This window comes from Melozone crissalis, unplaced genomic scaffold (genome assembly GCF_028551555.1).
Source record: "Melozone crissalis strain CALT ecotype California unplaced genomic scaffold, PUWL_Pcris_2 ptg000018l_1, whole genome shotgun sequence".
Lineage (NCBI taxonomy): Eukaryota > Metazoa > Chordata > Aves > Passeriformes > Passerellidae > Melozone > Melozone crissalis.
In genome coordinates, this window is record NW_026535796.1 from 3,245,577 (window position 1) to 3,272,557 (window position 26,981).

The 26,981-nt window shown below is 58.1% G+C and overlaps 6 protein-coding genes across 7 annotated transcripts; 5 read left to right on the plus strand and 1 right to left on the minus strand.

The window, feature by feature from the left end:
- The first annotated feature begins 4,835 nt into the window (after positions 1 to 4,835).
- LOC128937126 (membrane-spanning 4-domains subfamily A member 15-like) lies at positions 4,836 to 8,641 on the plus strand. Its single transcript, XM_054276510.1, has 5 exons — positions 4,836 to 5,000; positions 5,200 to 5,319; positions 5,502 to 5,558; positions 6,888 to 7,043; positions 8,408 to 8,641. Exons 1-5 carry the CDS (start codon positions 4,836 to 4,838, stop codon positions 8,639 to 8,641), a joined length of 732 nt encoding a protein of 243 aa, XP_054132485.1.
- Positions 8,642 to 9,082: 441 nt separating this feature from the next.
- On the plus strand, positions 9,083 to 11,043 carry CCDC86 (coiled-coil domain containing 86). Its single transcript, XM_054276511.1, has 4 exons — positions 9,083 to 9,288; positions 9,595 to 9,724; positions 10,036 to 10,110; positions 10,688 to 11,043. Exons 1-4 carry the CDS (start codon positions 9,083 to 9,085, stop codon positions 10,805 to 10,807), a joined length of 531 nt encoding a protein of 176 aa, XP_054132486.1. The 3' UTR covers positions 10,808 to 11,043.
- A 1,281-nt stretch (positions 11,044 to 12,324) lies between these two features.
- Positions 12,325 to 14,536, plus strand: LOC128936815 (acyl-coenzyme A amino acid N-acyltransferase 2-like). The gene is made up of 3 exons (XM_054276047.1): positions 12,325 to 12,796; positions 13,460 to 13,662; positions 13,949 to 14,536. The coding sequence occupies exons 1-3, from the start codon at positions 12,334 to 12,336 to the stop codon at positions 14,534 to 14,536; spliced, it is 1,254 nt and encodes a 417-aa protein (XP_054132022.1). The 5' UTR covers positions 12,325 to 12,333.
- Positions 14,537 to 15,876: 1,340 nt separating this feature from the next.
- ZP1 (zona pellucida glycoprotein 1) lies at positions 15,877 to 19,944 on the plus strand. Its single transcript, XM_054276514.1, has 13 exons — positions 15,877 to 16,036; positions 16,228 to 16,349; positions 16,421 to 16,680; positions 17,231 to 17,448; positions 17,709 to 17,855; positions 17,941 to 18,099; positions 18,190 to 18,374; positions 18,552 to 18,649; positions 18,814 to 18,941; positions 19,011 to 19,200; positions 19,275 to 19,425; positions 19,657 to 19,741; positions 19,826 to 19,944. Exons 1-13 carry the CDS (start codon positions 15,877 to 15,879, stop codon positions 19,942 to 19,944), a joined length of 2,022 nt encoding a protein of 673 aa, XP_054132489.1.
- Positions 19,945 to 20,293: 349 nt separating this feature from the next.
- PRPF19 (pre-mRNA processing factor 19) lies at positions 20,294 to 24,349 on the minus strand. The gene is made up of 16 exons (XM_054275128.1): positions 24,171 to 24,349; positions 23,856 to 24,005; positions 23,530 to 23,606; positions 23,304 to 23,445; positions 23,129 to 23,202; positions 22,957 to 23,019; positions 22,830 to 22,871; positions 22,670 to 22,744; positions 22,468 to 22,543; positions 22,204 to 22,313; positions 21,910 to 22,065; positions 21,763 to 21,832; positions 21,388 to 21,473; positions 20,991 to 21,161; positions 20,790 to 20,895; positions 20,294 to 20,698 (listed from the first exon to the last, which is right to left on the minus strand). Exons 1-16 carry the CDS (start codon positions 24,187 to 24,189, stop codon positions 20,601 to 20,603), a joined length of 1,515 nt encoding a protein of 504 aa, XP_054131103.1. The 5' UTR covers positions 24,190 to 24,349; the 3' UTR covers positions 20,294 to 20,600.
- A 143-nt stretch (positions 24,350 to 24,492) lies between these two features.
- TMEM109 (transmembrane protein 109) lies at positions 24,493 to 26,637 on the plus strand. 2 transcript variants are annotated; one of them, XM_054275156.1, is made up of 4 exons: positions 24,493 to 24,538; positions 25,337 to 25,564; positions 25,656 to 25,758; positions 25,844 to 26,637. In XM_054275156.1, exons 2-4 carry the CDS (start codon positions 25,352 to 25,354, stop codon positions 26,212 to 26,214), a joined length of 687 nt encoding a protein of 228 aa, XP_054131131.1. In that variant the 5' UTR covers positions 24,493 to 24,538; positions 25,337 to 25,351; the 3' UTR covers positions 26,215 to 26,637. The 2 variants fall into 2 exon arrangements, with proteins under 2 accessions (XP_054131131.1, XP_054131130.1); XM_054275155.1 differs by lacking the exon at positions 24,493 to 24,538 and having other exon boundaries at positions 25,042 to 25,564.
- The last annotated feature ends 344 nt before the right edge of the window (positions 26,638 to 26,981 follow it).

The window sequence follows — 26,981 nt, forward strand, 5'->3', positions numbered from 1 at the left end:
CTCCCAAGGGGGTTTTGCTCCTCTAAACTCCTGGTGTCTGCTCTCCCAAGGGCATTCTGCCCCTCAAAACCCCTCTCCTGAGAGAATTCCATCCTCCTAAACCCCAGTACCTGATTCTAAGGGAATTCTGTCCCCATAAACCCCTCAGTACCTGCTCTCCTGGGGGGAATTCTGCCCCTCAAAACCCCTCTCCCAAGGGAGTTCTTCCCCTCAAAACCCCTGTCCTGGGGGAATTCTGCCCCTCAAAACTCCTCTCCTGGGGGAATTCTATCCTCCTAAACCCTGGTACCTGATTCTGAGGGAATTCTGTTCCCATAGACCCCTCTGTTCCTGCTCACCTGAGGGAATTCTGCCCCTCAAAACCCCTCTCCTGAGAGACTTTCATCCTCCTAAACCCCAGTACCTGATTCTAAGGGAATCCTGTCTGCGTAAATCCCTCAAAACCCCTCTCCCGAGGGAATTCTGCCGCTCAAATCCCCTCTCCTGGGGGAATTCTACCCTTCAAAATCCCTCTCTTGATGGAATTCCATCCTCCTGAACCCCGCTACTTGATTCTGAGGGAATTCTATCCCCATAAACCTCTCAATTCCTGCTCACCTGAGGGGAATTCTGTCCCTCTAATTCCCTCTCCTACTGGAATTCCCCCCTCCAAACCAGGGTACCTTGTCTCCCGGGGGGAATTCTGCTCCCCAGACCCCCTCACCCCCCGTTCCAGCTCGGTCCCGCTATATTTAGCGCGGCTGGAGCAGCCGGCGGCGGTGCCGGTGACGCCAGCACAGCGCATCCCAGCCCGGTCCTGCCGCCGCCACCGGAGAAGCTGCCCCGGGGCTGGAGCTGCTCCGGGAGGTGACACGGGGACACCGGTGTCGTGTGCTCCCTGCTCCCACCATCCTAGGGGGTGGGAATGGGGCTGAGGGGCGCTACCGAACCTTATCCGTGCGGCAGTTCCTAAAAAATTCTTTATTTTCAGGGAAAGAAAAGGGCTCTGGGATCATTTTGAACAGGAGCAGGTTTGTCAGCTCCTGACAAGCTCATTTATGGCTCCGCCCTTGATTGTCAGGCATTTGTGGGAATGCTGGTGGGTTTAATGAGGTGGGGATGAGCACCCAGCAACATCGAGGTATTTAGGGAGCATCCCATGGAATGGAAAGGTGGGATGGAGGTGAGGAAAGAGACCCCAGTGCTGATTTTCCAAGGGATGAGAACATCCTGGTGAGTTCCCCAATGCTCTGGGGGAGATCCTCTTAGTTTCTGGGCACAGGATCCATCCCAAATTTCCCCTCCAGTGCCAGAGTGGGATCAGTGACCTCCTCCTTAAACATTCCCTTAGGTTTTGGGGTGACTTCAGTGTTTTCCTTCTCTTTTCCATGCTCCCTGACAATGCTCCGGCTGCTCAGCCAAAGCCTCATGGATTATTCACTCCCTGTCAGTTATTTCTGTTCCCGGCTCTGAAAAAATAATGAGCCTGATCAGTAGGAAAAGCCCCAGGGATTTGGGGAGCAGGATGAACAGGCTGCCTGTGCTCAGCCCGTGGCCACAGCCCATTACAGCCCCGGCTCCTCACCTGCGGCTTCGGAGCGTCCCGACCTCTCCTGGCTCCACCGGGACCAGCACGGAGCCATTCCACCTCCCATCTGTGTTTTCCCAGTGTGGTGGTTTCCTGGGAAGGAGGCTTCCTCCTCTTCCACCAGCATCAGGGTCTGTTTTCCTAGAGTATCCCAGTGTTTAGATGTGGCTTTCCCTGAAAATGCTGGAATAAGAGTTTAAGTCTCTGTGGGAATGTGGGGGTTTTAAATATATTTTTATTTGTAGGTGAGAATTTGCAGATCCAGGGGGAGTGGAGACTTCCAGGAGCTGGGAATAGCAGGTGACAGGGGCACCACAGAGTTTTGTGTCCCTGCTGATGGTGATCCCTAAGGAAAACCAAAACCCTTGGAGGAGCTGGAAAGGGGAACTGCGAGATGGACTGAGGTGTCCCAAAGGCTCTTCCCCTTGGGAAGAGAAGGATCCAGGAAAACCTTGGCAACTCTTCCAGCACCTGAAGGTGCCTCAAGAGAGCTGGAGAGGGACTTTAGAAGAGCCTGGAGTGCCAGGACAAGGGGGAATGGCTTCCCACTGCCATGGGGTGGGTTTAGATGGGATATTGGGAAGAAATTCTTCCCTGTGAAGATGGTGGAATGTATTTCCCAGGGAAGCTGTGGCTGCCCCATCCCTGGAAGTGCTTAAGGTCCCATTCCAGGACTGCCAGTGGAAGCTGACACTGGTGAAGCCTTGGAGAAGTATTCTGGAACTTTTCTGCAGCCTCAGGAGTTTTCCTGGGAGTGAGCGGATCAAAGGCTGGAACGTCACGTGCAGGGGTTGATGGACACATCTGGGACAGGGTTTGGGAGCGATGTCACCGTGTCCCAAATGCCAGGTATGGATCACCCCAGCAGGCAGCAATGCCCCTCCAACCTCCTGCCTGCTCCTTGTTCCAGATTCCCTTATTCAGGAATGGACACTGGGATGTTTAAAGCCAAAAACCCTGAAACCTTTCCCAGAAAACATGACTTTCCTTCTGGAATCAGTATGGAAAGAGCCCTCTGGGAAGCAGAAACACCTGGAAGCAAAGCAAAATGTTGACTTTTGGTATTTTTATGGGGATATAAAGTTAGTCCCAGGAAGCAGCAAGTTTCTTTGGAGAGCTTTTCTCCATCGTAATCTATTTTCTTTGGAAAAAAACTCATGGATTTTGGGGTTGGAAAAAGAATTTTGGTTCCACCAGGCTCATAAATTTTGTCCTGTGCTGGTGGGAGGGAATTTGGGAGGGTCTCGTTGATCCCCCCTGAGCATCCAGTCAGGCTTCCCCCATCCAAAACTTAGAAAATAGGAAAATGAACATTAAAATCCAAGGAATGTGTTTTATACATCCGCAAAGCCAAAAATTCCTGCACAGAGAAGGCTGGAAAGCTCCACCACCCGGCCCTGCTGCTCCCCTGCATCTGCTTCAAAGCTTCACCTCCTCTGGAATCTGCTTCCAAAACAAATCCTGACATCCTACCTTGGGCTCCTGCCATCCCCAGCTGGCCCTGGGTTTATTTAGGAATGGGAAAAGTGCTTTTTCCATGGATCACCCGCTTGGAAAGTGGGGTTTGGGGGGCTGAGGGCAGTCATGGCTGTTACTGGCTGCAAGGCTGGAACTTGAGGAATGCTGTAGGAATCTGGAAAGGCGGATTTGGGAGGAAATCCACCGTGCAGGGTGGTTTTGGCTGGGAATGTGAGCCGTGGATAATGGTGGAGGATACCCTGGCTGCCTAAAGGCTAAAGAGGGGATCCCAGAATTTCCACGGGGGCTCAAGTGTTCCTTCCTGGGGCTGGAACGAGATCCCTGGGATTGTTAGCATTGGAGTGTTGAGAGGGATGAGGCACCAGCAGGAATTAAAGGCTCTGAGGCATCAGGAATGTGATGAAGAGGCTGAATCTCATCCATGTCCATGTTTTTCCTGGAAAGCCGTGCTGCCAGATGCAGCCCTTTACAAGGCCAAGTGCACGCTTCCATCAGGGATGCAGGATGGAGGAAGGTCATGGGTGGGATGGAGGAATGCCATTGGAGCTGGGATGGAGGCGTGAGCTGCTGCTCTTTGCTCTCCAGGTCTGTTCTTCCAGCTCTTTTTTTGGGATGTGATTTGGGCCGGTTTGGAGGGGCTGTCCCGTTCCCTGGTGTGTAGGAGCATGGGGAGGGTGCGGAATCCTGGAATGGCTTGGGATGGACGGAACCTTAAGGATCATCCAGTTCCACCCCTCTGCCATGGGCAGGGACACCTCTCATAGCCCAGGTTGTTCCAAGCCGGCCCCGGGGCTGGAAGCCGCTCCTCAGCCTGGAAGCGCGGTGATTCCAAATGCGGCCTCTCAGCTCCCTCTAGAGCCAGAGAGAAGGAAAAAACTTCCAGAAGTTGCTCCACCTGCTCCTGAAATCGTCACCTGGAGGGTCCTGTCCTTTCCCAGGCAGAGAGAGAGGTGTTGGGGTGATGCCAGAAACCTGGACCTAAAAATTCCCGTTCCACCAAGAAATCCCTACCCTGCACACATCAGACATCCAGGGAACCCGGGGGGTCCTCCAGGTCGGCATGGGGTATCCCAATGCTCCTGGAGAAAAGGACAAGGCTGTTTTCTGGGAGGATGAAAAGATGGAGGCAGGAAGGGGCCTCCAAATCCCTCGGGATCCCCTCACCGTGTGTGGTGGCTCCATTCCCAGCCTGAGCTCCCATTTCCCATCATAAATAACAGCATCTCCTTTCCCTCTGACTCCCAATGGAGATGGACAGAGATCCCTGAATCCCTCTTGCATGTCCTCACTGGGGACAAACCCACTGGGATGGAGGAGGGGGAATTCCCAAAAATGGCACTAAAGGAGATTCCTTTAAAACGGGGTTTATAAAGTTCCCTGTCTCAATTAAGTTTTCCTAGGAAATGGCAGGGTTAGGTAATCAATACCTCATTAGGTACCAAGTTAATTGCAGGAGCCATTCCCAAGCAAAGCATCCACAATTTGGGATGGAAAAGGAATCTTGGAGCACCCTGAGGGAAAAGCATCCAACCCTTCCCTGTCCCTCCCTCCCTCTTCCCGTGCAGGATTTTGAGAGCCTCTGCTGGCAAAGCCACCTCGTTGAGCAAGAGGGCCCTGACGAGAATTCCCTGAGCGAGCTTCCCGCAGGGAGCAAAGGGCAGCGGGAGCGTGTCCCTGCCTGGCCAGCACCTCCCGGGGATTTTGGGCAGCAAAAGGACCACGGTGAGGAGGAAGAGGAGGAGGAAGGCACCTGGGAATTCCTGCAGCCCCCTGGGCTGGTTCCCGGGCCATGGCAGCCACCACGGTGACGGACGCCGGCAGCGTGAGGATCATCACGGAGGTGATCCCGGCCACGGATCCCCGGGCGGCCCAGCTGGCCTCAGGCTCCCAGGCACCTGCCAGGACCTCATTCCAAACACAAGGCTTCCGCAGGGCTCATCCCAAGGTGTTGGGGGTGAGACATGACCTTCCAGGGGCCCAGCAGGACTGGGGATCCGCAGGGATTGTCCTGCTGGATGTTCTCCCTGGCTGGGTGGAGGGGATGTTGGGACAGGTGCCTCTCCCAGTCCCTTCCTGGCACTGTGATGTGGGATTGGGCTGGGATGTGCCTCACAGTAACGGGATCGGGATCCATCTCCCTCATCCTTCCCCAGACCATCCACATCTTCACTGGAATTGTCCACATCTGCTCCGGCATCATCCTGACACTGTCAGAGCACAGGAACCCTTCCCTCCCTGTGGCCAGCGGGGTCTTCTTCTGGCTGGGGATCCTGGTAAGTTGGGATGAGGACATGGGAATCTCAGGGAATCCTGGTGAACTGGGGACAATATCCAATAACCATTTCACCCCACATTCTGGGGTGTTTGTGCATCCCTGAACCCCAGTTCCCACCAGGAAGGGTGCCAGGGAAGGGTGCCTTACTGCTAACACCAATTCCCACTGTTTTCCAAGTAGCTCCTGATCTCGGGCTCATTGCTGGTGGAAAGTGAAAGGAGAGACAGCCCTGTGCTGGTAAGATCCAGGTTGGGAGGGACAAGGTGTCCCCCCATTCCTTATGTCCTTTCCAGCACCTGCCAGGACCCCTCCACAGCCTGGATTCATCCCACGGGATCCACAGGCCAGTCTCCCCATTGGGAAGTGCCCAGCTCTCCCACACGGAGCACAGGATGGGGGTCGGGGTCACTGTGAGGGGGATGAAAGGTTCAGGGGCCCTCATGGCTTTGGAATCACTGCGGGATGAGGAGGATAAAAGGTCCAAGGAGGCCCTCACGGCTTTGGAATCACTGTGGGATGAGGAGGATAAAAGGTCCAATGAGGCCTCATGGCCTTTGGAGTCACTGGGGGATGAAAGGTCCAGGAGGCCCTCATGGCTTTGGAATCACTGTGGGATGAGGAGGATAAAAGGTCTAAGGAAGCCCTCATGGCCTTTGGAGTCACTGTGGGATGAGGGGGATGAAAGGTCCAGGAGACCCTCATGGCTTTGTAATCGCTGTGGATTCCAGGGATGAAAGGTCCAGGAGACCCTCATGGCCTTTGGAATCACTGTGGGCTGAGGGGGATAAAAGATTCACGAGGCTCACATGACTTTGGGATCACTGTGGATTCCAGGGATGAAAGGTCCAAGGAGACCCTCATGGTCTTTGGAATCGCTGTGGGATGAGGGGGATGAAGGGTTCAGGAGACCCTCAGGCTTTGGAATCACTGTGGATTCTAGGGATGAAAGGTCCAGGAGGCCCACATGGCTTTGGAATCACTGTGGGATGAGAGGGATAAAAGGTCCAAGGAGGCCCTCATGGCCTTTGGAGTCACTGTGGGACAAAGGGGATGAAAGGTCCAGGAGGCCCTCATGGCTTCGGAATCACTGTGGGATGAGAGGGATGAAAGGTCCAGGAGACCCTCATGGCTTTGGAATCATTGTGGGATGAGGGGGATAAAAGGTTCAGGAGACCCTCATGGCCTTTGGAATCACTGTGGGATGAAAGGTCCGGGAGGCCCACATGGCTTTGGAATCACTGTGGGATGAGGGGATAAAAGGTTCAGGAGATCCTCATGGCTTTGGAATCACTGTGGGATGAGGGGGATGAAAGGTCCAGGAGGCCCTCATGGCTTTGTAATCGCTGTGGATTCCAGGGATGAAAGGTCCAGGAGACCCTCATGGCTTTGGAATCACTGTGGGATGAGGGGGATGAAAGGTTCAGGAGACCCTCATGGCTTTGGAATCACTGTGGGATGAAGGGGACAGGACTGGATGGCTTCTCCAGGAGATCTGTGCTCGCGGTTGGATGATCCCTGTGGGAAGCAGCCCTTCCCAGGGCCTGTGTCACCGGGTGCTCCCCACAGGTCAAGGCCTGCTGCATGCTCAGTGTGGGCATTGTCCTGGGCACACTGGTGGCCATTGGGATTCATGGCACGGCCATCACCCAGATCACGCCCGGCTGTGGGAAACCCGAACCCTTCCAGACCCGCCCAGAATGGTGCCTCCACATGGAGAGCAAGGTAGGACACCGGGATTGCGGGGGAATCCCAGTCTGGGTGGGGTGTGGTACTCAAGGATCCAGGTCCTGTTCGGGTGGTGGATCCTGGGATATTCCTGTGAAAAACGCCAGTCATTTGTTTTTAGAATTTTAAAAGTTTAATGGTAACAAAATGGTTATAAAAATAGTCATATAACTACAGTAATAAAAATTTGGACAATTGGGATTAGGACAATACAAGACAATAAAAACAAAGAGTTATGGATGGTCCAGGTACCTTTTTCTGGGCAACATAAGCTCAAAAAGGGACACACATTAACAGAGGATTAACCCCTAAAAGCAACAGCCTGTTGCATTTCATACACCTCATACGTGGTGTATAAATTCCATTCAAACAAAGAATTCTGTCTGGTCACTGTCAACTGCTTCCTCTTAATCCTGACAGCTGAGCGAGGCAAGAAGAATTTAGTTTCTCCTGATAAGGGAGCAATAAATTCTTTCTCTGAAAGATTTAGGTGTCCTGTGGCTGCTATGTCGGTGCAAGTACCTCATTCCTCTCTTTTAAAAAAAGTATCTTACATAGCCCAGTTTCTATTTTAACATTATGTTGTAACCTAAAACTATATGTGAAAAATGCATATTTTATGATGGGCTTTTTGCAAATATTAAAATGAATATTATATGTGTTGTGTTAGAAAGTTATGCTGTATTCATTCTCTTAAGTAGTGTACTAAGTATAGTTTTAGGTTATAACATAATGTTAAAATAGAAACTACGCTATGTAAGATACTTCTTTTTCTAAAGAAAGGACTCGCACTGAGATAGCAGTGATGGGATACCGAAATCTTTCAGAGAGAGAGAATTTATTGCCCCATTATCAGGAGAAACAAACTTCTCCCCTCCTCGCTCAGGCTGGATGACACCGTCAGGATTCAGAGGAAGAAGTTGACGATGACCAGAGAATCCTGTATTTGAATGGAATTTATGTATCATGTATGAGGTGTATGAATATGCAGCAGGCTATTGTTCTTAAGGGTTAATCCTCTGTTAACGGGTGTACTTTTTCGGGCTTATGCTGCCCAGAAAGAGATACCCGGACGTCCATAACTCTTTGTTTTCATTGTCTCATATTGTCCTAATTCAAATTGTCCAAATGATCATTACTCTAATTGCATTACTATTTTTATAACCATTTTATTACTATTAAACTTTTAAAATTTTAAAAACACGCGATGGGCGCTTTTTGCATATATTTAACACACTAGTTAAGAAAATTATTACAGCATAACTTTCTAACATAACACATATAATATTTATTTTAATATTTGCGAAAAGCCAATCACAAAACAGGCATTTTTCACACTCCCGTTCTCCTCCTCCTGGCAGAAGCTGAGCAACGGCCTGGATTCCATCCTGGCGCTGCTCGGCCTCCTGGAATTCTGCGTGGCCGTGGCGGTTCTGGCATTCGGATACGACACGGTCCGGCAGCACACGTACACCCAGCTGGTGAGGGAGGCGGCAATCCTGCAAATCCCGGGAATGCTGATCCACTCCTTCCTCCCGTGTCCCTCCCGGACATTTCCCTGGATTTCCCTGTGTTTGCTTCCCCAGGCGCTGTAGCCACTGCCCAGCCCCGCACGTGGAGCCCCCTGGGATGCCCTCAGCGTGTTCGGTCCCCAATAAAGGCCTCTCCCCCAGCCCAGCCCGGCCCGCCCGTGTCTCAGGGGGTTACTCGGGGTGCGGGGGGGGGTCGCCCCGAGTGTGTTTGGGGCAGTTCGGGGGCTCCCGGTACCGGCGGCCACGGTGGTGGGCGGAGCTACCCAGCATAAAGATGGCGGCCGTACCCCGTACAAAGATGGCAGCCACCGCAGTGTACGCGGAGGGTGCTGCCCAATACAAACATGGCGGCCATGCCTGACACAAACATGGCGGCCGCCATCGTGCTCGGAGGGTGTTGCCCAACACAAAAATGGCGGCCGGGGAGGCGCTCTGGCTTCTCGCTTCCGCGGGGATCGCGACTCTGACATCATCTCTCCGCGACGGCGCGGGGCCGCGTGGATCATGGAGGGGGAGAACGGGGGGACCCCGGGACCGGCACCGGGAGCGACCCCCGAAGGGCCCAGCGGGGCCGCCGCGGCTCCGGCTCCGACCGCGGCTGCGGCTCGGCGGCGGCGGAAAGGCGGCAAGAAGCGGCAGGAGGCGGTGGTCACCATCCCCCGGGGCAAGCCCAAGTCGGGACGCGTGTGGAAGGATCCCGGGAAGAAGAGGTGGCAATGGGGGGACAGTTCTGCGGGGCTCTAGGCTCCAGAAGGGCTTCTTGGGGGATCATGAGGTGTGAGGTCTGGGGGAGTTTTGAGGGGGACCAGGATTGTTTGGGGTGCTTGTGAGGGGGTTCCGGAGGTATCCATGGGCTTCAGGAAGAATGCAGAGGTGATTGGGATGACTTGGAGGGGATGCTGAGGATGCCGTGGGATGCTCCGCGGAGTTTCAAGAAATTTTAGAGAGGAGCTGGAGTGGCCCCGGCTGCATCCCGAGGTGTTTGGGGATCCAACACCCCCCGTGTGCCCGCGCAGGTTCTCCCACATGATCCAGGACAAGGCGCTCCGCAGCTCCTGGGCACGGAAAATGAAGGAGAGGCAGGAGAGGAAGCTGGTCCGGGATCTGGCACGGCAGCTGGAGGAAGCCAAGCAGAGGGAGAAAGAGGTAACGGGGCTTGGGAGCTCAGAATTCCCATCTTTCCCAAGCACAATCCCATTCTCTGCCCTTTTCCCGGGCCTCAGAGCTGTGGCAGAGCCCAGGAAAAAGGGATGGAGAATTCCCTGTCCTGGTGCCAAATCCAGTCACTTACGGTCACATGCCCCAAGTCACTGACTCGGAATAAACCCCCTGGGTCAATTCCAGCCTCACCCGAGGTGGAAAAGCTGCTGGAATGACAGATTTCACACTTGGCTGGGCTTTGGGTTTAATCTCAGGGGAAGGGATCCTCAGGGAATGTTGTGGTGCTGCTCCCACAGGAAAAGAAGCGGCGGCGGGAGGAGAACCTGAAGCGGCGCCTGGAAAACGAGCGGAAAGCCGAGATTGTCCAAGTGGTGAGTCCCCTGTACCAGCTGGGAACAGCCCTGGAGCACCCCACAATCTCCAGCCCCCATGGATCAGCCTCCAGTTTGCTCCAGTTCCTCTCCCTGTCTTTGTCTTTGGAGGAGCCTGGGAGATTCCCAGTAAAGCTGGGCATGCTGGAAGTGTGTTCCCTGTGTTCTCCCAAGTTGGGGAGCACCAGAACATGGGGTGGTGGAGCGAGGAAAATGGTGGAGATCCATGTGGGGAAAATGTGGCTTTTCCATCAGGAAGAGACCTGGCAGCTTGGGATAGCTGTGGCAAAGACCTCACCTGTGAGTGAGGATGGGGTTGGTTTTGGGATAAATCCCTTCCTAGATCCCGAAGGTGGTGGGAAGCTAGGAGCCCTCCATGCCCATCCTGCCTCATTCCCACACTCTGCTCCATTCCTGGAAGTGCTCCAGGACAGGGCTTGGAGCACCCTGCACCAGTGGAAAGCGTCCCTGCCCACAGCCAGGTGGGGAGCTGGATCATCCCTAGGGTCCCTTCCAACCCAAACGATTCCAGCATCCTGTGATTCCATGGGATCTCCTCTCCTTTCCCGTTTCCCAGATCCGGAACCCCCTGAAGCTGAAGAGGGCCAGGAAGAAGCAGCTGAGGCGGGTGGAGAAGCGGGACACGCTGGCCTTGCTCCAGAAGACGCCCGTGAGGCGCAGCACGGCCACGGAGTGAGGCAGGATTTGGGATCCTGCTCCTCCCCAGGGGCTTCTCCTCAGCTTGCCAGGCTGGAATCGCTGCCAGGAGCCTCAGGGTTGGACAAACAACGGGACAGAGCTGGGGGAGTGCATTCCACAGGCACCAGCTGTGGGATTCCCCCTGTGGAATCAGGATGTGGCCGGTGCCAGAGGCTGGAACAGAACTTTGCTTTCCCAAGTTTGCCTTGTTCTTATAAAAATGAAAAGGGACTGAGACAGATTCGCCTCCAGTGACTCGGGGGACTGAGGGCTCCTGCTGGGGCCTTCCTAGGATTGGAGTGTGCTATGGCCCCTCGTTTCTTGCATTTCTCCAAAGAGGGAATTCCCGTTGGGAATGAGACCCAGAACGTGTCAGCAAGGAAGGGGGCACAGTGTCACACACCCTCCTGTGGGGGGCAACACTGGGAATTTGGCAGGGGATGGAAGTTGGAAATCCATGTGGATTTCTTAACATTCCTGGTTTTTCTTGGTCCATGGACACCCCTTTCTGCATTCCTGGGGAGGGATGTGGCTCTGAGCTGGGATAGAGGGGATGGGGGGACAAAGGGGTGCACTGGCTGGAAAATGGCACTGCAGGAATCAGCATGGAGCCCTGGGATGGGAATATGGAACCCTGGAGCTTCATCCTGGGGTGGCAGTTTTGGGGGTGGCCCTGAACCCTGAATTGGAATGGGGTGTGTCCCACCCGTGTGCAGGAGTGGGGAGGTTCCACAGGGAAAGTGGGGACTGACAGGAATTTCGGGGTGTGGCCGGTGCCAGGCAGGCACGGGGTCATGGGGCAGGAGGGCTCTGCCCTCGCCGTTCCCAGGTTAATGATTTCCAAGGAATCCTCCAGCGTCGCCCTGTGCAGAGCCCACGGCCCAGGCTGTGCCCAGCGGGGTAAGAGAAGGGGAAGCTCGGGCCCTTGGGGGCCGATTTCCTGCTGTCACGGGTGTGGGAGGACCACGAGAAGCACGAGTCTCCTCCCAGGGCTGGACCGGGGCCAACATCCCAGTTCCCAGCCTGCCGTGCTGCTCGGAGCGGGAGCGGGGTGCACGCAGCACCGGGGGGCTCCGAGCCCCTGGATCCCCACCCTGCTCCGGCTCCGGGGTGGGCAGGAGGAGGATAAGGAGCGGGGACAGTGGGTGTTGGGAATGGCGGGGCTGGGAGACACAGGGAAAAGGGGTGTCCCGGCTGCTGGGTGAGTTTTGGAGCAGGGGTGTGGGGTCAGAGGGTGGGGAGGGGTGAGGAAGGGGGGGGATGGGGACAGGGAAGGAGAGGATGGGGATCATGGAAGGTGGGAACCAGGGAAGGAGGGGACAAGGACCAGGACAGAAGGGACAGGGACCACGATGGGATGGGGGTATATGGGAAAGCAGGATGCTAGCAGAACTATCTGGATCACAAAACCCAACCTGGGGTTCTCCGGTGAGGATCCCTGGGGACAGGCCCCTGCCACCAGCTCCTCCTGGGCATGGCAATCCCTGTGGGACACTCGGGGTGATTCCCATTCCCAGGTGCACCATGGTGGAGGTGACGGTGACGCCGCAGTCCTCGCTGGCCGACCGGCCGGTGCAGATCCGTGTGCGGGGACTGTCCCCATCCCAACTGGTCACGCTCCGGGCCTGGCTGAAGGATGAGCAGGGCGAGTGCTTCCAATCCCGCGCCTTTTTCCGCGCCGATGGAGCGGGAGAGGTGGATCCCGGGCTCCACGCCGCCCTGGGGGGCAGCTACTCCGGGCTCTGGCCCATGGGGCTCCTGTGGTTCCTGCAGCCCGACACGCTGTTCCGGCGGCTGGTGAAGCGGGACGTGGCCGGCAGCCCCTTCCGCGTGCGGCTGGAGGTGTGGGACGGGCTCAGCCTGGGCACGGATCCGCGGGAGCAGCCGCTGGCATCCTGCGAGGCCGAGCGCTGGTACGTGGGCCCCGGAGTGCAGCGGGTGCCCATCCGCGAGGGAAGGGTCCGTGGCGCCCTGTTCCTGCCTCCTGGTGAGCACTGGGCAGCGGGAAATTCGGGATATCAAACCCAGGGAGTGGGGAATTCAGGATATCAAACCCAGGCAGCGGGGAATTGCGGGATATCAAACCTAGGGAGTGGGGAATTCGGGATATCAAACCTAGGGACTGGCAGGGTGTGTGTTCTTGGGAGACCTTTGGTGCCCAGCCTTGGGACCCCTGGGATACCCAGCCAGTATTCCCTTGGGATACCAGACCTTGGGAGCCCTGGATACTGATACTGAGCTTTGGGATCCTGGGGATGCCAAACACTGGGACCCCTGGGAAACAACACTGGGATCCCTGGGATGCTAAACCATGAGATTCCTGGGTTATCCAGCCCTGGAAGCCCTGAGTTAGCAAATCTTGGGACTCTTGGAATGCCCAAAATTGGGATTCCTGGGTTGTCCAGCCTTGGGATTCTTGAGATATCAAACCTTAGGATCTTGGAGTGCCCAACCTCGGGACCCCCAGGATACAAAGTTGGGATTCCTCAGTTGTCCAGCCTTGGGATCCTTGAGATATCAAACCTTAGGATCTTGGGACACCCAGGACACTGGACCTTGTGCCCCCTGGGATGCCCAGCCATGGAACCTCCGGGATGCAGGACAGCATGGGTGGCTCCCCATCCCTGACATTCTCCCTGTCTTCCCACAGGTCCGGGCCCCTTCCCTGGAGTCATTGACCTGTTTGGGGGTGCGGGGGGCCTGATTGAGTTCCGGGCAGGGCTCTTGGCCAGCCGGGGCTTTGCCGTGCTGGCCCTCGCCTTCTTCGCCTACGACGACCTGCCCCGAGTCCTGGCCCAGCTGGACCTGGAATATTTCGAGGAAGCGGCAGAACTGCTGCTCCGGCATCCCAAGGTGAGTCCTGGAGTGTGGAGAAAGGCACCTGTCAGCCAGGATGGACTGGGGATTGGGGGCAACCTGGTGAGCAGGACGTCCGGGTGACCAGAGATTGTCCTGGGGACCAGGAATGTCCTGGGGACATCCTCATCCTGGTGAGCGGGATGTTCAGGTGCCCAGGGGTTATGTCCCAGGGACTGGGGGATATCCCATGAGAACATCCTTGTCCTGGCACCCAGGGAATCCCAGTAAATGTATTATCCCTGTGTGTTATCCCAGCTGGCTCCATTTCCTCTTCCTTCAGGTCCGAGGCCCCGGCCTGGGCGTGGTGGGCGTCTCCAAAGGCGCGGAGGTGGCCTTGGCCATGGCCACCTTCCTGCCACAGGTGGCGGCCACGGTGTGGATCAACGGCACGAGCTTCCTGTACGGAAACCCGCTGCTCTACAAGGAGCTGCGCATCCCGGCCATCCCCTACCACACCGAGCGCGTCCTGTTCACCGAGGTGGGAGCCATGGACAACTCGGCCATCTTCGACGACCCCCGGGACGCCGCGCACCGCGCCTCGGCCATCCCGGTGGAGAGGATCCGGGGCAAGGTGCTGTTTGTGGTGGGGGAGGCCGACCGCAGCTTCAACAGCAAGCTCTTCGCCGAGCTGGCCCTGGCGCGGATGCCACCAGAGAGCGGCCGGGTGCTGTCCTACCCCGGCGCCGGGCACCTGATCGAGCCCCCCGGGTCCCCCCTGTGCAGCAACTCCGCCATCCGCGGCACCCCCAAACCCGTGGCCTGGGGGGGAGAGCTCCAGCCCCACGCCCGGGCACAGGAACATTCCTGGCAGGAGATCCTGCAGTTCTTGGAGCTCCATCTGGGCTCAGTTGCCACCATGAAGTTGTGAGGGGTGGGGAGAAGGGGTGGTGGGATTGTCACTGTTGGGGAATAAAGTGTCACCACTGGTGGCTGCTGCCTGTGCTCCTGTGGGATGATGTGTGGGACAAAGGTTAGACACAGATTAGGGAAATCTATTGGAGATATTTGGGAGATACATGAGATATATGTTGGATACATATGGGACATACATCAGATACATATATATATAGGATGTATATTGGACATATGGGATAGATATATTGGATATATATTAGCTGTATATTGGACATATATATAGGATATTTATTGGATATATATGGAACATGTAGAACAGACAGCCCAGACATATATTGGACATATATAGCTCATATATAAGATAGATAGTAGACCTATACATATCTTTTTTATATATATATACATACATATATACATGTATATATGTCTGTGTGTGTGTATATATATATATATAGACACACACACACGTATATATATATATATAGACACACACACACACACACATATATATATATATATATATATATACACAAGACATATATGGGGCACATATAGAACATATATTGGCCATATATCAGCCCAGCCATGGCTCTGGGGCCACACTGCTCTCTCTGCAGCTGCCCCCACTTCCAGAGGAGGTTTGAGGGAATCACATCCAGCCCCTGGCTCCTCTGGCTGGGACCCCTGTGCTCCTCGGAGCTGGCGTGACCCCATTCCCACACCCAGGGCATGGGACAGGGAGTGGCAGTGACTGTCACTCCAGGAAGGGGTGATGCGGTGTAATCTGCAGTAAAGATAAATCTCAGAAATGAAACTTGGGGAAAGGTAGGCATAGGGAATGCACAGGGAGGACTTTGGATCCCCTGTGGCACTGCCAGCAGGGCACAAACAGGGCACAGCAGGGATTTGGGGTAACTGGCTGATTTCCAATCTCTCAGGCGTCACTGGGACCGTGCCACTGTGTCCCCTGGTCCTGTGGCTATTCCAGGAGTGGCGTGTCCAGATGTCACTGCTGTCCCCAGTAGCTCTGGGGAGGTGGCCACACACCAGTCTTCTCCTTTCCCCCTGGATAACTTGATCCAGCTGGGCATCCCGCCTGGCACCAGTTCCATTCCCTGTTCTCTGGGACAGCCTCCAAGTGTGGGATAAGCTTGGTTTGTCCCTGGTCACCGTGACACAGCCACAGGAGGTGACCACAGGGCTGGGGCACTGAGGTCACCGGTGGCAGGGGAGCGAGGAGCCCTGGGCAGAGCTCATCCCACAGGATCAGCTGATCCTGATCCCCCCCCGCATCCCAGCCATCCGGATATAAATCCACACCGCAGAGCCCCGTGCTCCGTCCGTGTCACCGCCATGGGACGGAGCTGCTCCTTCCTCCTGCTCCTCTTCCTCCTGTCCCCGTGGCCCAGAGCCACCGTGGCACTGCTGCAGTACCGCCACGACTGCGGAGAGCTGGGAATGCAGCTCCTGGTCTTCCCGTCCCACGGCCGCACCGTCCGCTTCAAGGTTCTGGGTGAGTGGGGGCCTCCCTGGATCCCCTTGGGTGCTGGATTTCTCTGGGACTCCCCTCAGTCCCGGAGTGCTCTGTGAGTGATGGTGTCCCAATGGGATGAGCCCAATGGCTTGGATGAGCTGCTGTTGCTGCCCGGGGAATTTCCATGCACATGGATGTGTCACATCCCTGTATCCATGGTGTCCCTCCAGACGAGTTTGGCTCCCGCTTTGATGTGGCCAACTGCTCCATCTGCCTCCACTGGCTGAATTCCAGGGAGGACGGCTCTGTCATCTTCTCCTCTGGCTACAAGGGCTGCCACGTCCTGTTCAAGGTGACGCTCCTGTCCCCTCCGTGGTCCCCTCCAGCAGGATGGGGGTGACCATCCCTTGTGTCCCCCCTCAGGAGAACCGCTACATCCTGCGGGTGCAGCTGGAGGAGCTGCTGTCCAGCGGGATCCCCGTCACCTCCTACGAGGTCAACATGACCTGCCCCAAGCCAGATGGCTCTGAGGCGCTCCCAGATGGAACCCAGGGGATGAGCCGGGACAGCCCAACGCTGTTCTCCCACACTGGCCTGCACCAGGTCTCGGGCTCCTCCCTCACCCTCACGGGATCCCACTTCTCAGCCCAAGATCTCGTGGAGCAGGTTCACGCCGTGGGACAGTACCAGCCCAGCCCAGTGCTTCCCGGGATCCACCACCATTCCAGCCCAGCCCACTCGGGGCTTCTGTCCCAGCCTGCTGGGGTTCATCCTGTCAACCCAGTCCAGGGAAGCTTCTTCCACCCAGCAGTGCAGCCCTCCCAGCCTGGGGAGCAGAGCCAGCCAGGGTTCCTTCGCCCAGTGCTCGTATCCCAAAACCATCCCAGTTTGGGGCATCAGGGGGGCCAGACCCAGCCGGGGCACCTGCGTCCAGGGTCTGTATCCCAAAATCAGCCTGGGATTCGCCCAGGGTCTGTATTCCAAAACCAGCCTGGAATGATGCATGCTGGGGGTCAAAACCAACCAGGGATTCACCCAGGATCTGTATCCCCAAATCAGCCTGGGATTCGTCCAGGGTCTGTATCCCCAAATCAGCCTGGGATGACGCATTCCGTGGGTCAAAACCAACCAGGCATTCATCCAGGGCCTGTATCCCAAAATCAGCCTGGGATGATGCATTCCGTGGGTCAAACCCAACCAGGCATTCGTCCGGTATCTGTATCCCACAACCAGCCTGGGATGGGGGGGATACATCATGGGGGTCAAAATCAACCAGGGATTCGCCCCGGGTCTGTATCCCAAATTCATCCTGGGGGTCAAAATCAACCAGGGATTCGCCCCGGGTCTGTATCCCAAATTCATCCTGGGGGTCAAAATCAACCAGGGATTCGCCCCGGGTCTGTATCCCAAATTCATCCTGGGGGTCAAAATCAACCAGGGATTCGCCCAGGGTCTGTATCCCAAATTCATCCTGGGGGTCAAAACCAACCAGGGATTCGCCCAGGGTTTATATCCCCCAACCAGCCTGGCTTGACCTCCACCGGTGCCCAGACTCCAGCAGGATTCCAGCGCCCGGGAGGTCAGCCCCTAAACCAGCCAGGCATATCTCGTCCCAATCATCCCTCCAACTCCCAGACCGGGTTCCCAGGCCACGCTGGGCTGCTCCATCCCAGCCCAGCTTTGGTGCACCCAGGACTCTCATCCTGGCCAGGTTTCATCAGCCCTGGACACCAGGCTGAGCCCCAGCCCGGCCTGGGACTCCCTGGGCTGCGGCCCCAGCCTGGATTGCTGCATCCTGGGATTCACACCCAGCCCAGCCTGCTGCAGCCCACAGCGCTCTTCTACCCCTCGCCAGGGGCAGGTAAGGCAGGAAGCTGGGATGCTAGCATAAAGGGAAACGGCCTCTAGGTGCTTTTTGAACCCACATTCCTGCTGTGTCCCCTCTGTGCTTCCCGCAGGAACGCAGCTGACCCGGGAGCAGTGCCAGGTGCCAGTGGGCCGGATGCCGTGCGTGGCTCCGCAGGGACGGGATGCGTGCCTGCAGGCGGGATGCTGCTACGACGACATGGACCGCACCACACCCTGCTATTACGGGAATACCGGTAGGGATACCCGGAGGGCACGTCCCAAAATCCCTCCCCGGCGCCGGGAGAGGGTGCTCAGAGTGACGGAGCCTCTCCGTGGTGTCGCAGCCACCGTGCAGTGCCTGCTGGAGGGACACTTTGTGCTGGTGGTGCCGCGGGGAATGGTGGCCCTGCCGTACAACCTGGACACCGTGCGGGTGGCCGGCGGCCAGGCAGGGTGCGAGCCCCGCCACGTGTCCGAGGCCTTCGTCATGTTCCGCTTCCCGGTCACCCACTGCGGCACCACCGTCCAGGTAGGGCGGGAAATCCCCGGAGAACCTCCAGGTGGGCACGGTGGGGTCACCCCAGGATAGGAGTGCCCCAGTCCCTCCAAAACTTCAATGAAAAACTCACCCACATGCTGCCTCCTGCCTCAAATCCTGATCCGTGCATCCCCCAGGATGTTTCCCATTCCGGTGTTCCCTGCACAGGTGATCGGGGACACGCTGGTCTATGAGAACCAGCTGATCTCCACAATCGATGTCCAGGGATCCCCCCGTGGCTCCGTCACTCGGGACAGTGTCTACATGTAAGGCGGGGGGGTGGAAAAATCGAGGCAGGGAGCCTGGATTCCCCCTCGGATCAAACCATCCCTCCCTCCTGCCACGTCCCTGGTGGTGTCCCCACACGTTGGGCTGGGGGGCTGATGGAGGATTTGGGAGTCTCCCACCTTTCTCTCCCTCTTTTCCCCAGTCTCCGAGCTCGGTGCATCTACAACTCCAGTGACCTCCTTCCCTTGGGAGTGGAGGTGGCCGTGCCCCCCACATCGGCCCCCCTGGCCATGCTGGGCCCGCTGGGGCTCCAGCTGCGCATTGCCACCGGTCAGTGCTCCCCATCCCGCTCCCCATCCCGCTCCCCATCCCGCTCAACCCCTCCCAACATTCCCACAGACGAATCCTACAGCTCCTACCATGCTGTGGGTGACTTCCCCCTGGTGAGGGTGCTCCGGGACCCCATTTACGTGGAAGTCCGGCTGCTCCAGAAGACGGATCCCAATTTGGTGCTGGTGCTGCACCACTGCTGGGCCTCCCCTGGCTCCCACGCCACATCCCAGCCCCAGTGGCCCATCCTGGTGGAAGGGTGAGTGGAAAAGGACGGGAAGATGGAAGTGAGGGGGGCACTGTGCTGACACAGCGTCCTTGTTTCCCGCCCAGGTGTCCCTTCCAAGGGGACAACTACAGGACACGGCTGATTCCGATGGGTCCGGCCTCTTCGGAGCTGCCCTTCCCGAGCCACTACCAGCGCTTTGTCATCTCCACCTTCGCCTTTGTGGAGCCCCCCAAAATGGCTGTGCTGGAGGGGGAGGTGAGGGGGAGCCCCCTGAATCCATATGTTGGGAATCTCTCATCCCAACACCCCCAGACCCACCCCAGCACTGAGCTCACTTTCAGCTGCGCACAGTCCTTTCCTGTTGGGAAGATCACACTGCTTTTGGGAGGTTCCTCAAGGCTTGGGAATGCTTTTTGGGAGTTTCTTCAGGCTTGGGGCCCCTTTGTGGGGATCCCCAGGTGAGGCTGGCATTCCTGTGACTCCCAGGTGTACATCTCCTGCAGCGCCTCCGTGTGCCACCTGGCCCAGCCGGAGCCCTGCCGGCCCTCCTGCCAGCTGGGAGTGCCCTCACGTGAGTCTGGGAGCCTCCAGGGATTTGGGAAGACCTCTACGTGTCCCACCCCTTCTTCCCAAGCCAACCTGCTGCTCCCCACAGGAGTGCGGAGGTCTCCGGGGGACAGGAGCACAGGTGACAGCATGGGGACAGTCACATCCCAGGGATGCGTTGTGTTTCCTGAGGCTCCCAAGAGAGGGGGAGCTCAGCAGAGAGGCTGAGGGGTGAGTGCCTTCTGCTCCCTAAAAACCCCTTCATCCCAAACACCCCTTCATCCCTCTAAATTATCTCTTCCCCCCTCTTCCTCCTCCCAGCTCCAGCCTCTACCTGGATGCTGTTGGATGTCTCTGGGAAAGCTGGAAAAATAAAACCAGAGCAAAACACAGCTCTAAGTGTGGTTTGTCCTTTGGAGGGAAGGAAAGAGGCACCCTCATCCCCATTCCCAAGCTGGCAGCAGCCACAGACCCCCCCAAATCCCACCCTACTACACCCCAGCCCTTCACAGGAGCCTTTTCCAGCTGGGATGACAGGGAATAATTCTTTATTTCCATACTGAAACTAAGTAACTGCTTACAAAACTGCACAGTCTTCCCTTCCCTCCCTCCTTCCACACATCCCGGCCTCTAACTTTCACCAGCACCAGGACTGGGTTTTTTTGTCAAACCAGTTACAAGCACAAAACAATCTAAAGGTGGAAAACACACAGAATTGGGGAAAAAAACTAAACTATAAATCCACGGAGCACGGGGAAGGCAATGTCTGACTTCCCTTACACCAACAGCTACAACAGGGGAGCTTGATAATCCCACATGGATAATCCCACATCCCACCCACCTCCCACCCCCAATCCCAAAAAATCCCAGCCCCACTTCCAGGGCTACAGGCTGTAGAACTTGAGGCTCCGGTCCATGCCTGTGGAAGCGATGAACTTGGCATGGTGGCCAAAGGCCACTCCTGTGGTCAGACCACTGTGCTCTGGGGACAGAAAACAATCCATGGTCACAATTCCAAGTGGACTTGTCCCATTCCCGCCCCAGCCACTTCCATGATTCCCAGAGCCCCTCACCTGTGAAGTGGAGGATCTCTGTCCACTGCTTGCAGATGTAGATCTGGACATCAGTCCCGCCCAGCGCCAGGTAGGTCCCGCTCTGGTCGAAAATCAGGGACTTCACCTGCAGAGAAGAATCACAACAAGGCGTTGAAAAAGCTCCCAAAAAGGCTTTTCTGGGATGCCACAACCCCTGGAGCAGAGAGGGACATCACACACCTCAAAGTTGTTATCCAGCTGCAACGTCTTGAAGTTCTTGAGCTTCCTCAAGTCCCAGAGCTTGACGGAGGAGTCGTCGGCTGCCGTGGCCAGGTAGTATCCGTTCTCGGAGAAGGCGATGCTGGTGATGGGGCCCGAGTGTCCTGGGAAGTTGGCCACGTTGGTGCGTTCCTGGGGACAAGGTGGGCACAGGGAATCACAGAGTTGGGATGTGGCATTGTTCCCAACCGGCCTGTGTGGTCACGGCGTCACCAGCGGCTGCTCTGCGGCTGGAACCTTGGGATTTTTGGAGAAACCTCCAAAAACATTCCTCAAAGTCCTGCTCCTTGGACTGATCCCCAAACCAAGCTCAGACAGCCCCAAACCCCTCTTCCTGCACATTCCCAGCAGCCCTCACCTTCAGATCCCAGATCTTGATTTGGGAATCCATCGTTCCCGTCCCAAAAATGAGCCCGTCCGGGTGGAACTGCGCACAGGTGAGAGCTGTGGAGACAGCAGGAGAATCAGACACTTGGGATGACTCCCAAGAGGGTTGGGAAGATTTGGAAGATCAGGAAGGCTCAGGAAGGTTGGGGAGATTCACAGGGTTGGGAAGATACAGGGAGCTGGGAACACTTTGAGAGTTGGGAACACTCAATAAGGTTGATGAGATTAGAAGGGTTGGAAAGACTCAGGAAGGTTGGGAAGGCTACCAAGAGCACTCCAAAGGAGTTCCCATGAACTCCAGGAGCCAAGGGATGCCCAGAATGGGGAAATCAACTCCAAGGCTTACCACATCCAGAGCTCTCATCCGTCACCTTGGTGAGGACCCGGCCGGTCTGGATATCCGAGAAAGCCCAGTACTGGGAGAGAGGAAGAGCGTTGGATATGGGAGGGGTGGGAAGCACAGGTGGGATCTGTGGGATGGGGAGGGATTCACCTGGTCATCCGAGGAGCTGAGCAGGTAATCACCCGTGGCGTGGAGGCTGAGCCCGGTCACGGAGCCCTCGTGGGCACGGACCACCTGCACACAGGAGGCGTTGGGAACGGACCAGATCCGGATCGTGGCGTCGGGAGAGGCCGAGAACACCAAGTCCTGCAAAAGGACAACACCAGAAAGTTCACATGGGAGGAATTCACCTCTCCAAGGGCTCCCAGCAGGAGATTCCAGCAGAGGAGGGTGCTGACATCCAGACTTGAGGCATCCTGGGAGTGAGGGAAGAGCCAGACGCACCTGGGATGGGTGGAAGACGACGCTGGTGACCTTCTTGGTGTGGCCCTTGAGCGTGGCCAGGATCTGCTCCGAGCTCTTGTCGAACACGATGACGTTTTTGTCGGCTCCACCTGGAAAACCGAGCGGGAAGCACTGGGATGGGAGTGTGGGGCCAACCAACCCCAAATCCACCTGCCTCATGTCCCCTGTCCTCCTTCAAACTCCCAAAAACACAGAGAAAGACATCCATTCCCAGTTGGGAAACCCCCAGGAAAGCTTCCTTACCAGTGAGGATCTTGTTGGTGTCGGAAGGACACAGATCCAAGGCAAGAATTCCTGGGATGCTGGCGCTGTGCAGTCCCTGTGTGAGCGAAGAGATCCCCAAATTACTGCCACAGGCAGCAGCAAAACCCTCCCAAAAGGAATCTAGACGCAATTCCCAGCTCCATGTGGGAGCTTCCCTGTCCTTTCCCATCCCAGCACTCACCACGTGCGAAGCCACCTGCCGGTACTTGCTGAGCTCCTCCGGCTTCACCAGCTCCTCTGGGACGGTCTTGCCCCTCTGGAAAAATCAGGGATAAACATTAACCTTGGCTGGAGCACAGCACATCCCAGCTCCCTCCAAATCCTTGGGTAAGGCCACTCACCTTCTTACGCTCCGTGGTCAGCACCGTGGCCTTGTCTTGGAGCTGGAAAACAAGAGGAGGGTGGGCACAGAGCAGGAATTCTGCGCTGGGGAGATGGAGAGAGGAACACGTGGAACACTGCCCCTACCTTCTGGATGATCTCCGGGGTCATTCCCGCCAGCTCTCCCAGATCCATGGCCTCGCCAGCGCCCTGTGTGGCACAGAGAGAAGGGACATGCAGAGAGGGAATGTGGGAGCAATGAGTGGGAAAAGGGCTGGGAATGAGCGGGAAAAGGGCTGGGATGAGGAGCAGGACTCACGGCCACGTTGGGCTGCGCTGACGGCACCGCCTGGGGCACAATGAGCCCGGCCTGAGGCTTCAGCGTGGCCAGAGCTGCAGAAACACAACAGGTTTAAAGGAAAATCAGGATAAAACACTTCCCAGCGCCCCTTCCCGGGAATGCCAGGTGTGGGAATGCCCCGTGTTGGTGTCACCTTCTCTGGCGGCCGTGACCTCCTTGGTGAGGCGGGCGATGACCCTGCAGGCGGCGTCGTGCTGGTACAGGGCGTGGGACAGCTCCTGGCGCGTGGTCTGCAGCTGCTGCCGCAGCGTGAAGCTGTGCAGCATCACGGCGTCCTGCGGGAGCGCCGCCGTCAGCCGGGAACGTCAGCCGGGACCGGCACTGGGACCATCCCGGCAACCCCCCCGGCGCTCACTCACCCACTCGTCCTGCAGGGCCTTCAGGATGGCCGGGATGCTGGTGGCCGAGGGCGGCTTGGGCCGGATCGGGTGCGCGACTGGAGGAAAGATGGACAGGTCATCCATGTCCCTGATATCCCTATGGATTGGCACTCCCATTCCTTTCCTTCCCCATTTCACCATCCCTTCTTTACCCCGCTCCTTCCCGGCCTCCACAGCTGAGTTTGGCACCTCAAACCCCGGAACACCTCGGGCACCGCCATTCCCGCCCCCGGGGGAGCCGCTTTTCCCGGAGGAGCCGCTTTTCCCGGGAGAGCCTTTGCCAGACCCGTTCCCGTTCCCGGTACCTTTGATGTCGATGAGCTGCTCCTCGGACAGCGGCTGGTTGTTGACAGGGTCGGTGCCGTTCTCCGCGATGTATTTCTCGATCAGCCGCCGCTCGTACACGTGGTTGGACACCGGCGACACACACGGGTGCTCCGGGACCTCGTTGGAAACTGCGGGGGGAAAGGAAGGATGGGACGGGACGGCAACGAGGGTTTGGGAACTCCGTGCCCGGTGATCCCTCGGTGACCCCGGCTGTCCCCGCCCCGCACCCTGGGATCCCCCGTTCGGTAGCGCTCCCCGCCCGCACTCCGTGGCCACTCTCTCTCCGCACTCACTGGAGCAGATGAGCGCCATGGCGGAGGCCGGGGGGTCGCGGCTCTCCGGTTACGGCCCCGCTGCCCTTCCGAGGCTGTTTCCGGTTCTCTTTTCCGGTCCGGGGTCCCGGTTCCGGTTCCGGTTGGCGCGCGCGGCCCCCGCGCCGCTCCCGAGCGCTCACGCGGGCGCCGCCGCCGCCGGAACCGGAAGCGCTCCCGGCACTCCCCGCGCTCCCCCCGCCGGCGGGAACGGCGCTTCCCGGCGTGCACCGCGCGCCGCCGCCCGCCTCCGGCTGTTGCCATGGTGACCGCGCTCCCGGCATGCCCCGCAGCCGTCCCGGGAACTACAACTCCCGGCGTGCCCCGCGGCGGAGCCCAGGGAAGCCCCGGTGAGGGGGGGTCGGGGGGGACCCTGGGGTGGGGGGCGGAATTCGGGCAAAATTGGGGTAAATTTGGGGAAAGCTGGGAGGGAAATGGAGGGAGAATGGGCGCGGGGCGCTCCAGGGGGGAGATTGGCAGGATGAGGGAGCCGCGGGGGGGGTTCCGGGGGGGAATCCCGGGGGAACCGGGGGATCCTGCGGGGTGGGGGGGACAGTGAGAGGTGGGTACAGAGGGGCCTGGGGGGATCCTGGGGGGATCCGAGAGATCCCGGACACCCCGGAGATGTGGGTGGGGTGCGCACAGAGGGATTTGGGGGTCCAGTGGGCACTGGGGAGATCCAGGGAAGTGCGGGGGGATTTTGGGAATCGTAGAGGGTGGAGGGCCTGGGGAGGGGGGGCGGGCACAGGGGAGATCGGGGGCTGCAGGGGAATGGGGCAAACTGGGCGGGGCTGGGCACTCTGGGACTGGGGAGACCCTGGGGGGACTGGGGAGAAGTGGGGAGCAGGGGGGGGTCTCGGGGGTGGCAGTGGTGGCAGTGTCCCGTCCCGGAGCGCCCCGCTCCCTCCTTTGGGAAAGGGTGCCCCCCCTTCCCAGCCAGGCCCGGTGCCCTTGGCTGTGTCCCGCTGACTCTGATTGATCCCAAAAATAGCCGGGACACCCAAGCCTGTGCCGACGGGGGGGCATGGAACTGGGCTTTGGGCCTCCACCCTCCCCTTCTGCTTGGGGCACCCCAAAACCAGCAGGTGGACCCCAAAACCAGCAGGGTTTCCCCCTCCCAGCACCCCCACATGTTTCTTTCCCCACAGATCCTGGGTTCCAAGATGGGGAGTGCTGTGGGGCACCGGGCCCTGCTGGCCCTGCTGCTGTGGATCCCATTCCTCATGGGATTGGCGGGGGACGGAGCCAAGGACGGCCCGGAGGGATTCAGGGGTCACACCACCACCTCCGATGACCTCCTGCTCCGGCTGGGAAGGTCCACTTGGGACACCCTGGAAAGCTGGGTGGGACACCAGCCCCTGCGGATGGTGGCAGAGGTGGGATCGCCATTCCCAAACCTTCCCTGGAGCTCCTTGTGCAGGGGCATGGGACGTTTTCCCACTCCCTTATCCCCATCCCTCTCCACAGAGCCTCTCCACCACCCTGTGGATTGTTTCCTCTGGGATCTCAGCAGCCCTGAGCACGCTCTGTGGGATCCTGGGGGATCTCCTGGCCGCCTCCAGCATAAACGGTGAGTGGGGCTCACCCCGTGGGACAGCTCCTGCCCCCATTCCTGGTTCCTGGTGCCACCGCTGACCCCCAGATCCCATTCCCAGGCCACCGGCTGGTCCGAACGGCGGCTCTGGCTCCCGGGGAAGTGCAGAGGGTGCTCCTGTGGGCAGTGGCCGCCCTGCTGGGATCCTGGGTGCTGACCCGGCTCCGAGGGCTGCTGCTCCCGCTGCTCCGTGGCCTGAAGCTTTTCTTCTTCTTGGGAGCCTTCCTGCACGTGGCCGCTTCCCAGGAGAGCCCCACGGTGCAGGCGGGAATGCTGCTGGGCCTGTGGCTGCTCTACACCTTCCTGGGCAGCCTGGTGGCGTCCCCTGATCCCAGTGCCCGGCTGGATGCGGCCGTCAAGAGCCTGGAGTGGAAAGTGGAGGAGCTGCGGCGGCGCCAGAAGTTTGGGGGGCCCCGGAACCGGGAGGATTGAGCCCCCCCTGAAGCTTTCCCAAAGCTTGGCTCCACCATCCCAAGCATCCCAAGCATGTGTCCCCCCGCTCTGCTGAGCCCCCTGCACCCTCTGCTCTGCTTCCCGGTTCTCCCAGGGGTCCTGGGGGCCCCCCATCCCTCTGGGAGCACCCCAGAACCGGGGGCCGTGCCTTGCCACACGTGCCACAAGTGCCTTCACCCCAAAAGCCCCCACACGCCCCAAGAGTGGGAGAAGAGCTCCCACATTCCCTGCTCGCCAGGGATGTTGGCCCAGCCCAGCCGGCTTGGGGTGTGGAGGGGATCCCATTCCCCGTCCCGGGGGCTCTGCTTGTTTTGGGGTCCCCTCACTGTCAGGTTTTGGGTTTTAAGCTGCTTTTTAAACGGTTTTGATAATGTGGTTTGGAATAAAGACGGATTTATCCGGTCTGGCCCGGCTGCTTTCCCAGGGGAAGGGGGTCAGGCTCAAGCTGGCCCCCCAGTCCATTCAGGGTGGGAAGGGAGGAGGAGGAAGATGAGGAGGAGGAGGAGGGTGGTTTATCCATGCCAGGATCCCACCGCCCTCCAGCTGTTCCTGCTGTGCTTCCCGCTCGCACCGTGCCCCTCGCCATGGATGTCCTTGTCCTTCCCATGTCCCCAGTGTCCCTGGTGGAACAGGGAAAGATGGATGGCAGCTGGGGGAAGAATTCCCACCCTCCTGCTCTGCTCCGGGGGTGTCCGGTGCTGGGTGCGGCTGGGAATGGGATGAGGAGCAAGGATTGGGATGGGGAT